The sequence below is a fragment of the Trachurus trachurus genome, assembly GCF_905171665.1.
Source record: "Trachurus trachurus genome assembly, chromosome: 23".
NCBI lineage: Eukaryota > Metazoa > Chordata > Actinopteri > Carangiformes > Carangidae > Trachurus > Trachurus trachurus.
Window position 1 is genome coordinate 14,619,449 of NC_139912.1, and position 11,644 is coordinate 14,631,092.

An 11,644-nucleotide genomic window follows, 5' to 3' on the forward strand; every position below is an offset into this window, starting at 1 on the left:
TCCATTCATACATGACATCAGCTCTCACACATGCACAAGGGTTTGCATCATGATACTAGATTGAAACACAACCTGAGATGGACATATTGATGGTGTGCCTGCCTTCCCTGCCAGGTAAGCATCAGTTTCCTGGCAGCCAGTGGCACTGAGGGGAAGAAACATCTGCTGTTAAAGTCAGGAGAGAAATAAAAAGTGGGTTAACTGGAAATACACACAGACACACACAGAGAAAGAGAGAGAGAGAGAGAGAGAGAGAGAGAGAGAGAGAGAGAGAGAGAGAGAGAGAGAGAGAGAGAGACACAGAGACTTAAATTATAATTGATTTTTTTCCCCCCACAAAATCAGTAGGCCTATATAGGTCATCATAATTTGTTTTACGTTACATTTTAGACTTACATGGTATAATTATCCAAAATGTCCAGAGTCTGTTCCTGAGATGAGAGAACCTTATTTAAAACCCCATTACCATCTGCAGCTACAGTATGCTAATAAATAACAATCCGGCCTTTCACCTCGCTCAACGTTATGTTGCTATGTACGCGTTCCTCACATAGGATAGTAGTTCAATCGGATATTGTGTTGAGTCAATATTTTTGTTTTATTGCCTTTAATGACAACCATTCCCCATAAACCCTGGACGGTGTGGGATATACAATAAGTCACAGCGAAGAGAGTTAAAAAATGACTTCACAAGAGAGTGTCTTTGAGTTTTATAGATGTGAATAAAAACAAGTTATGATGACCTAATACCAACACTGTAGCAATTGTAGTAGGAGTAGTTTTTTTTTCTATGCACACAATTTTACCTTCTTTTTTTCTTTACACTTTTATGTAAAAACTGAGGTGAGGTGTCTCAGAATACAGAAAGTAAACCAGAGGAACGCACTCCCTTTTTTCACAAAGGCAAATGAAAGAAATGTGAACAGAGATGCTGCATGAAGCGAGTGGAACTGAGGATAAACAGGACAATTACTATCGCTGCACTGGCTGCTTCCACAAATGCATCCAAAAGAGGTTTGATTCACTTTGAAGAAATGAAATCAACCTGCACAATACTGTACGGCAGCTGCAGTATTCCACACAGAATACACTTTAAGTGAGAAGAAATGCACCCACATCCTTCATGATACTACTACACACAGAGTCTTTTCAGGTTCTTAAATTGACAAATTTAGGTTGCAGGACCTTGAGGTGCCGAGCAGCACATAATGATTCAAAACACACAATGTCACTGTCCTGGCTTGTTGGACAAACACTCTCGTTTCTGGATATTCTCTCATCCTCCCACTGATCAAATACCAACACAGCTGAGATCCAGAGTAAGTGCTGCTACTGCTGCTGCTGCTGCTGTTGCTGTTGCTGCTGCTGCTGTGTGTATCTGCCAGCGAGGTTACCTAAATGTGAATCTGGGGGGCATCTCTGATGGCTTGGCACATTAAAAACATTGCTTAAGTTGTGTTTTGTGTTGTTGTTCGGTTTAAAATTTGCATTTGTTTGTGACTTATGCATAAGGAAGGTCTAAACAGAGAGTAGCAGATTCAGCTCTTTCATGATTTATGTTGAGAATAAGCAGCTCTGTGGGGAGCTTGTAACTGCCCCGTGGTCTGCCGAATGGAGCCACAGAGATCGGGCAGGGCTCGTGAAAACTTGTACGTGCAGTGGGGGTCTCAGAGTTTTTGGATCCCACTGAATGTGTGCGCGTGTGTGAGACAAATTGCCAAACAGACAGCTGGAGCAAGAGAGAGAGAGAGCGTGATGAGCAGGAAAGCGAGAAGGAAAAATGTGTGTCTATTCATCTCCTCCGTCGGAGCGGGCAGGTACAGAGGTATGGCAGCCTTACAAGGTCAATATTTTACTTTGGCTTGTGCAGTCTAATTAAATTACAGGCAAAGTGCCCCAGGAGAGCACACAGATAGATATAAACCCTGTAAACCCCTCAACCACCCACCCACGGACCAACACCACAGTTCTGCAAGCTGCACGATTCCTAGCACGAGATAACGTGTTGTCATGTTCAGTCATCCAAAATGAATGACTGAGGCAATATTAACATGTTGCAGAAGATGGCTGGTGTTGCATAAGAGCTATAGTGTGAAATTAGCAGCTAATAGCTCCTACAGTACGACACGGAAAATACTTGTGGCTGTAATGTGTTTTTTTTTTACCGCTCTGACCTTGACCAACAAGTGTCAAATCACATGCAACACACAGTCATGGACGGTGGACGCATGTCAACACGTGTTTGTCTTCAGAGGGAATATCAAGCTTCAGACAAGAGCTGTTGATGAGCCTGACTGGTGGGAAATAGTCTCATTTGTTTATAGCAGGGCCTGAAGGGCAGCAGCGTGCAGCACTGACAGCCTGTCAGCCCGATTGTCACTAATAAGTAGAGATGTCACAAATCCTCTCTCACTGTGGATGATTAATAAATGAGCCCAGGATCTGTTTGTGTGTGTGTGCATGTTTTTTTTCTTTTTTCTTTTTCAACTGATCAGTGAAAAACGAATAATAATAAAAAACAATACACATTACTTCTTTGCCCCGGGACAAATGTCTGCTGAAATAAATAAACGTGACTCTTTAAGAGGAACAACCACAACAAAAAGCATCCAGAAGGAACAGGTTAGAATAAAGCAGCTCTGCGATTGGCTGAGCGCACCAGGAAGTCAAGCCGCTCTGCAGCGGTCATATGACCCGGCGCATGCGCAGCGGCTTCCTGGAACAAGTCGACAGCGGAAGATCCAAAAACATGGCTCCCAGAGTTGAACTTCCTAGCGCCGCAGCGATGGTCTGGCTGCTCCTTCTCTGCCTCATCCCGCCGGTGGAGGCTTGCGACACGGGCGACGCCATAGCGCTGCTCCTGGGCACCGTCCTGGCCGTGGTGGGCTTCTGCAGCTGCCTCGGCTGGTACGCGCGGAGGCGGAACGGACAGCTGTGATGAGACAGAAGCGGCTCCTCCGATCGTGCGCCAGCCCTGATGACCCGTTACCACCACCATCCACCGCATTAAAGCCTCACCCCCCGTGTGTGTGTGTGACCTCCCTGCGGACCTTCTGGCACAAGGTCCGCGTCGAAGCGGCTGATAAGAAACGTGCCTTATTGGAATTAATGCGTCGGGCTTAAAAGGGAACCACGTGGACTCTGTTGGAGGAGGGAACATCCAGGAAGTCCAAAAAAACAACAACCAGGAACTGTTACTTGTTGCACTGCTGAGATTAATAAGGACCAAACACAGTTGCCTTCTATAAGAAAAGACTGCTGCAGTTATTCTCCTATAAGGACGCTTGCGGTTGCATATAACACATATTCTCCATGCTTGAAGTGATCACTGTGATTTCCTGCTGTGTTTATGTCTGCAACGCTCCACACACACACAACACTGTCATTGTTTGAGGCACAATATCAAAAGTGTGTTAGATGACAAAGAGTGGAGCTGCTTTTTGCACTTTGCGCTGATGAAACATGTGACTGTGGCTCTGTGGAGAATAAATTGATTTCTCTGATGCTCTTCACAGCTCATGGTCATGAAATGTGAATGATATGCTGTATAATCCCTTTCCCCTTTGCTCTGCTTTCATGTAGGAAGTGTGCAGAGAGGCCTTTCATGAACAGGTTCGGAAGAGTCCCCTAAGGGCTATTGCACCTTGGCTGCTCCACTGCAAGCTAAACTCCCACATAATCAGAAAGAATAACAAATTATAAGGTTTAAATTTTTTTTTTTTTAAACACCTGCTGCTGTTGATGTTAGATCTGAATGCTGCTTATTATTGCTGCTTTTATTTTGAAGTCCAAAGGGTCAAAAGGTCATATCCCTATTGGGGGTCATGAGATGATAGGAAAGAAAGAAAACAAGTTCTGCTACACAAAACTGAAGCCAGTTTTCTCACATCTTTCTGTCTTTGTGTAGACATTTGACACATACTTTAACAATGGGACACTGACAGCTTTCAACTCCATGTTTTGGAAATTCAGAATCTGCAAAGTAGCTGTGATATAGGCTATCAATGCAGTGGAGTCAAAAGTATAATATTCACATCTGAAATGTATGTAGAACTCAGTAGCATCAAATAGAACAAGTACTAATATCTCAAAGTGGTAGCTTATATAGTATGTGCAGCACTTGTGTAAATGTACATTTCTTTTCACTATTGGAGCAAATATAATCAACTATAAACCAAAAATATGTTTTATTTTTGAATGAACTCATTGTGCTAGTAAAAAAAAAATACACACTCAGTTTTACTACACTGTGTGACTGATGATTAAAAATTCAAATTTAACCTTTGACTATGATACATTATTATATTTAGAAGGTCTGGGCTGTAATGAGTTATTGGGGAAAATCTGCTTCCTTTAATTCACCTTTTTCTGGAGGGCAGTTTCTTCAATTTCTGTTTCTTAACCCAGTGTCAGCCTCTGTCAGTGTATCTATATCAGTGCAGTATTTGTGTGATATTTGGTCAGCTGGAATTGAAGACAGCTGACTTGGCATTTCAAAATCATTTCCTGTTTTTTTTTTTTTTTCCCCCTAAACCGAAATCTGCACAGTTCACATTCCTGTTGTGCCACTTGCGAGCAGTGACACATTTTTCCTACATGTATGATTATCATTAATTCATGTGTCATAACCCAGGTAGATAAAAAGCCACCCCCTCACTGCTGCACTTATACATATACTTATATGAGTGCAGCATTTAAAGTTGTGTGTACATGTGCCTGATTGAATCATTGTTCACTTGTTACATAGCTCATGACATCACAGCTCCCCATACATGGTTGAGAAATCAAATCCTATGAATTTATCATGCTGCCCTGGGCAGAACGAACAACAGTGCGCAAAGTGCTAGTCAATTATGCATATACAGTACTGGGGAAGTCATTCTAGCTTGAGGTGAACTAGGCTGCCTGATTTAACCCTTCACTTTGTACATAATGGTCGACATTTCTGTGCAGTGAAACATACATGAGCCTAATGAAAGCCAGACAGAGAGCCTTTGTGCTGATCATCTCATAAATCTGATATGAATGCTGTTTGCAAAAAAAAAAAAAAAAGATTAAACAATGTCCCAAAAAGATCTGATTAACACAAACTGAATGCCATTCACATTTAATATGATTTTAATGTTTCTTTAAATAAAAGCCTTAAAGAAATAGAGCAGTCAAAAATATAATAAAGTTGTCCTTTCATCTACACTATAGCTGTGAAGTCTAAAAGTAATCTCGTTACTCTACACGTTACCAGAGGTGACGGTGAGTAGCGGTTGTAACGCGTTACCGCGGCCAGCAGCGGCTGCGTTGGACAGATGTTGCCGTGAGAGAGACGGAGCCGCCGCTGCCGCTGCCGCTGCTGCAACAAGAGACGAGACGCGTCTTGGATCACAAATAGGGATGCAGGGCGCATGCGCACTGAGCTCCGTTTACTGTAGGATATTCACCGTGGAGGGGGAGAGGGAGGAAAAGAAGGGGGGAGCAGGCAGCGAAGCAGGCTTTTTTTTTTAAAGCAGCAAAAAACCCCGACCCGTGCAATGTGAATAACTTCCAGGAGGCACACGAAATAGGAATATCAACAGGTAGGGTTTTGATTGATCTTGTGATCGGCTCTCTCTCTCTCTCTCTCGCATACACTCCCTCTCTTTCTCTCTCCCCTTCGCTCGCTCTCGCTCTCTCTCTCCTTCTCCTTTTTTTTTTTTTTTTGGCCTTGTCTTGTGTGGTGGCTGCGATTCTGGGCAATTCATATAGCGGGGACTTGGAAATTATTCTAGTCTAATGGACGTGCGGATCCGCTACAGTGTTGTGCTCCATCCAGCCGGTTCCGGGATGCGGGGACGATGATTGTCTTTTTTACCCTGCTCTATTTTTTTCACTGAAATCTCTCGGATTTGAACGCGCGTTTAAAAAAAAAAAAAAAAAACACTCGACTGACAATCGGAGGACGCATTTAAACGCGTAAGTAGACACCGACGCCAATATTCCTGATATAAGATATGACCACAGGCTCTATGTGATGTTCTGAACAATAGAAGAAATAGGTTTCTGAGCAGAACAAGCTGTAATATCGCTGGGTTGTTATTGTCACTTCTATCCATCCATTTCAATCCATCCCGACTGATAATCACACCCGCGCATTAACCCGCAAAATAACGAGGAAATGCGGTTTATAGAGTCAGGGACACACAAGCATAGTGTCTTAACTCTGTGTAATTAGCAATATAAAAGATGATCTGGAAAATGGAGGATGGGCTCAATAAACGCCCCTAATGAGAACACTGCTTATTAACGTTAAGACCCGTAATCCAGTTAACCTTTAATCAGACAAAAAAAAAGAAAGAAAAGAAAAACACTAATGCTTTATAACGGATGTTCCCTTTTTTCGATTTTCCACAATGCATTCAAAGGCAAGGGGCGAGTTTATTCAAGGCACCCTCCGCTTTATAGAGCCTTCCTCTGTTCTGCAGGGTGTAGGGTGTGATCAAGAGGAGCTTATTTGGGACTGCATTTCTCTTAATGTTTCAGAGTGCGCTGGATAGAAAGGTCCAAAAAATAATTAAATAATCTAAAACCCGTGTTTTGGGGTTTGGTTTTATCTCTCCGGGGGAGGGGAGGGAGGGAGGAGGGGGGTTAACGCTTCTTTCAGATAAGCATACGTGAAATGCGTCGTTTGTTAATCAAGGCTGGACTCTGCCTTGTCTCTTTCTTCTTTCTTCTTCTTCTTCTCTTGCCATGATGGTGCTTTTTGTTCAGGAAATTCCCGAAGCCACATAAAAGAAAAAAAATAGTGCTCGTATTGGATTAAGGCTTTTTTTGGTCTGATCAAGCTCCATCACTGTCTGCCTGTGTTTCTGTCTGTAGACTTCAAGTATTCAGGCTGAGGCAGAGCTCTCTGCACCGTGCCACTTGAAATGTTAAAATGTAAAGATAATAAATAAATAAGTGACAGGCAGACAGAGAGAGAGAGAAGGGGGGGGAAATGATTATCACATTCTAGATTGTGCAAGTGCAGTTGAAAACAATGCAGCTGTTGTGTAAGACTGAATGCTGATGGGTGGATGATATTTTTCAGGGATTTTTTTCAGGTGTGATGAGACAAAGGAACAAAGGATGCCTTAGAGGAGAGGTTGCCTATATGCCTGGAAACCTCTTCAAAGCACACCGCCAAATGGATCTAACGCCTCCCCCTGCCACCTCTAGATCATGATACTTGGCTGAAGCTATTCCGCTATCTTTATGATCCCTCCTCCATCTATGGCGAACTATAGCCATGCAGGGGACCACACCATCTTGCAGAATGTCTCTCCTCTCGCCACGTTCCTCAAACTGACCTCTCTGGGTTTCATCATTGGAGTCGGTGTGGTTGGGAACCTCCTGATCTCCATCCTGCTGGTCAAAGACAAGAGCCTGCACCGAGCACCCTACTATTTCCTGCTGGACCTGTGCGCCTCCGACATCCTGCGCTCCGCCATCTGCTTCCCCTTTGTCTTCACCTCGGTCAAGAATGGCTCTGCCTGGACCTACGGCACGCTGACCTGCAAAGTCATCGCCTTCCTGGGCGTGCTCTCCTGTTTTCACACGGCGTTCATGCTGTTCTGCGTCAGCGTCACCCGTTACCTGGCCATCGCGCACCACCGTTTCTACACCAAGAGGCTGACCTTCTGGACCTGCCTGGCCGTCATCTGCATGGTGTGGACGTTGTCGGTGGCTATGGCGTTCCCGCCCGTGCTAGACGTGGGGACGTATTCTTTTATCCGGGAGGAGGACCAGTGCACGTTCCAGCACCGTTCCTTCAGGGCGAATGATTCGCTGGGCTTCATGCTCCTGCTGGCGCTCATCCTCCTGGCCACACAGCTGGTTTACCTCAAGCTCATCTTTTTTGTCCACGACCGCCGAAAGATGAAGCCCGTCCAGTTCGTGCCTGCCGTCAGCCAGAACTGGACCTTCCACGGGCCGGGCGCCAGTGGACAGGCGGCGGCTAACTGGCTGGCTGGATTCGGTCGAGGCCCCACCCCACCGACTTTGCTGGGCATCCGGCAGAACAGCAACGCAGCGGGCCGCCGGCGTCTACTGGTATTGGATGAATTCAAAACGGAGAAGAGGATTAGTAGGATGTTCTACATCATGACGTTTTTCTTCCTGGCGCTGTGGGGGCCCTATCTGGTGGCCTGCTACTGGCGGGTGTTTGCAAGGGGCCCCGTGGTCCCTGGGGGCTACCTGACGGCGGCCGTGTGGATGAGCTTTGCCCAGGCTGGGGTCAATCCTTTCATCTGCATCTTCTCCAACAGGGAGCTCCGGCGCTGCTTCAGCACCACACTCCTCTACTGCAGAAAATCCAGGTTACCAAGGGAACCCTACTGCGTTATATGAAGGTTTTGCTGTGGGTTTTTCTCTCATCTATGTCTCTATTTCCCTGATTGATCTTGATCTGGGCTCGTTCCCATTGTACAGCGCACTCTCTCTCTCTGTCTCTCTTCTCTTCATCCTCCAGTTCTCCTCCTGTTCCTCCTTCTCCTAACCCTTGTTTTCAGAGGTAGAAGGTGGACTGCCAGTCACGAGGCTCTGCCGGGGTGATTGAATATGAAATGTATCAAACATGGAGGCTGAAGGGAATGGGAAATACACAGGAGGTCTGGATCCCCTCCTGTGTTTATGTTCTAGTAAACAGACAATGCGGAAGGCCATGCCAATGCAGAGAAGCAAAAAGTAGAAAAAAAAGAAAAAAGATTTGACAGAACAATGAAAACAAAACCTCCTGCTTTGGATATTTGGAAGATGCGTTATTCTGTGAGGTCTGAAATACATACATATGAAAAGAAATAGAAAAAAAGAACAAAACAAAGAAATGATACCTCTCAAGGAATCACTGGAAATGTTTTACAATTTAAGAGTTGCACTAAAAAGAAGATGTAAAGATGCTTTTTTTGGTCAACAGTTGCCAGTTGCATTGCAAGGACAACTATTTTTTCCCTTTTTTTTTCCAAACTAAACAATGAATGCTTTAATTTGCAACAGACTACACAATCGCTGTAAGTAAAGCAAAACTTGGTGACTGTTGGAATACACCATCACAAGAGGATAAAATGGTTTTAATGTAAGTGATATCTTTTTTCATTTCCTGGGCGGGGGCTTAACGATGGGGATTTACAATGTGTGGTTTTGAAGTTGCAACTTAAACCTAGAAATGATTTCTTGTAGTTTTACGATCCATATGTCCCTAGTGTCTGGCATTGTTATTTTTCTTATCACCTTTTACAGAAAAAAAGATGAAAAAAAAAGAAGAAATGATGTTTGGATTTTAAAAAAAGAGTTGCTTTTACGAACAACCTTGTGCTTAAAAAAGACAATGACGAAGTAGTTAAATGTTTCATCATATCCATGTACCTAAACACTTTCATATTGTTACAGTATTGCTGATGCCACTCCGGGTGTTCTTGCCTTAATGGTTATGATATTGTCATGTTTCTTGGTTGTTGGGTTATTCTCTCTTTTTTTTTCATTCATTCCTGAAAAGTTGTGTTGTTTTCTTTTTTGTTTGTTTGTTTTTTTGGGTACAAAGGGGAGTTTGATTTCTTTTTCACATCAACGTGAAGTGCATGTCCATTTTTAAAAGCTGGTCCTCTCCCATGAGCATCACAGGCCATACACTGAGCAGCCCATTTTTATTCAGCAGTGGTTTGCTACACCCCACAGAGTGCTCAGAGCACAGGGAGTGTGTGTGTGTGTGAGTGTGTGAGTGAGTGTGTGTGTGTGTGTTTGCGAGCGTGCGTGTGTGTGTCAGTGTATGCATGCGTGTGTGCTGTGTGGATCAGACAACAGTCACTTCAAGACCAGAGCCTTAGTATGAAATCTTGCACAATTTGTAAAAAATGTAAAAGAAAAAAAAAAAAAAAAAAGGACATTTAAGGCACACCGTCTTGTTTCTACTTTCCCTACATTTGCTCTCTACTGATTGTTTTCAATTACTTACTTTTTTCTCTTGTGGCCATTTTAATATTTATTATGTATTCTTTTTTGTATATTATAGATAGATTGTGTGTAAGTATGTGAGTCTTTCATTTTGAAGTCCCGAATGTGAGTACAGTTTCAGTTAGGATTGCATTTGCTGAAAGTTACCTGTGTAATCTGTTGCTTTTTGAAAAATAAAAAGTTTCCATTTTGCAAAATTTGTTTTTTTAATCCCTCTCATTGGGCGGGAGATTGCACTGTATGGCCAACAGCTGGAAAACATCTGCAGTGGTCCCCTAGTGTTTTGAAAATGGTGCTCGGTCAGGTGGTGAATTTGCCACCATCATCGTTGTTCCACTGCAGGTTAAAGATTCACACTTTGTGTCTCTACAATGTATCTCATTCATTAGGAAACACTCACAACAATCCACACTGGGAGTAAAATGATGACTTTGTGATTGCTGAGTAGCTATTTTAAAGCCACTGCTGAAATGTTATCGTCCCTATTTTGTATTGAAATGATGAATGGTGGTTGGTATTTCTACAAGGATTTTATATGTCGTTTCTGTTCATGCCAACAGTCTTTTTATAAGAAGAACTGATAACGTTTTCAAATGTGTCTCTTTTTGAAACACACTCTTTTTCTGTCTTTTGAGTCCTTGGGACACCTTGTCACAACTGAATATATGCTAAACCTTGTCATTGAATGTGAAGTGAGTTTGACATTTAATGGGAGTAATCTCCGTGAATATATCCCTGGGCACACTCACCCTTGCAGTTTTTCTTTTTTTTTCATTCTGTGTTAAAGGGCAATACCACTGAATTTCAGATGTAATATATGCGACTCCCATATGGAATGATGGCAAACCACTCTGGATTAATGAACACCCTCGCACCGAGCCCTGTAGCCACAAATGACATAACGGTTTGTCCCATTCTCTCCTCTTCTGAGGTCACATTGAAGTGAGGCTGCACTGAAAATCAACTGAGAAAATATGGAAAAGTAGAAGTGTGAAAAAATAAATCTCCTCTGTTAATCTTTATCTATTTTGACATCATTATCTATTTTGCAAGATATTTGCAACCGCTTAAGCTCCAAATTATAAGAAAAATCCTACTATCTTCCATGCAAGGATATAAAGAATTAATGTTCTTTTCTAAAAATGAGTAGGAGAATGTAAAAAAAGAAAAAAAAAAATCAAGGTTTTAGATCGTAAAAAAAAGAAATGAGGCTAATAAAGCCCACAAGACCAAGACATGTTTATTCTTAAATTGAGTGGTATTCCTCTGTAAAAGACTGTAATTGCAGTATGTTAATCATGTTTGAAAGCTAATATGTGCATCTCCAGGTGCAGGATGTGAACTGAATAATACAAGAGTCATAACTGACAGTTTTGTCTGATTCAGACATTTAGATTGTAGATTTTTTTTTCTTTGCTTTTGACCAAAAATGTTGTTCCACTGTCCCAGTTTCCCTTAAAAAAAATTGCTCAATTAAGTACTGACATTAGCCGAGGTGCCTGGAAAACACAAAATATGATGCTGAAATGGCTTGTAAACACTCCAGGTAATTGTGCGCTGGGCTGCAGGTACCGCTGATGAGAAATGTCTATTAGGGATCCATTTTCATTACGAGGCTGGCAATTACTGTTCTGTTTTGGACATTGATCATTCTAGTTTGGACCCAGAAGGGCCAAGACAGATGTTG

At 42.8% G+C, this 11,644-nt stretch overlaps 1 protein-coding gene across 1 annotated transcript; it reads left to right on the top strand.

Moving 5' to 3' along the window:
• Positions 1-7,224: 7,224 nt before the first annotated feature.
• On the top strand, positions 7,225-8,358 carry gpr85 (G protein-coupled receptor 85; the record flags this gene model as incomplete). Its single annotated transcript, XM_083999048.1, has 1 exon — positions 7,225-8,358. The coding sequence occupies one exon, from the start codon at positions 7,225-7,227 to the stop codon at positions 8,356-8,358; it is 1,134 nt and encodes a 377-aa protein (XP_083855174.1).
• Between the last annotated feature and the right edge of the window lie 3,286 nt (positions 8,359-11,644).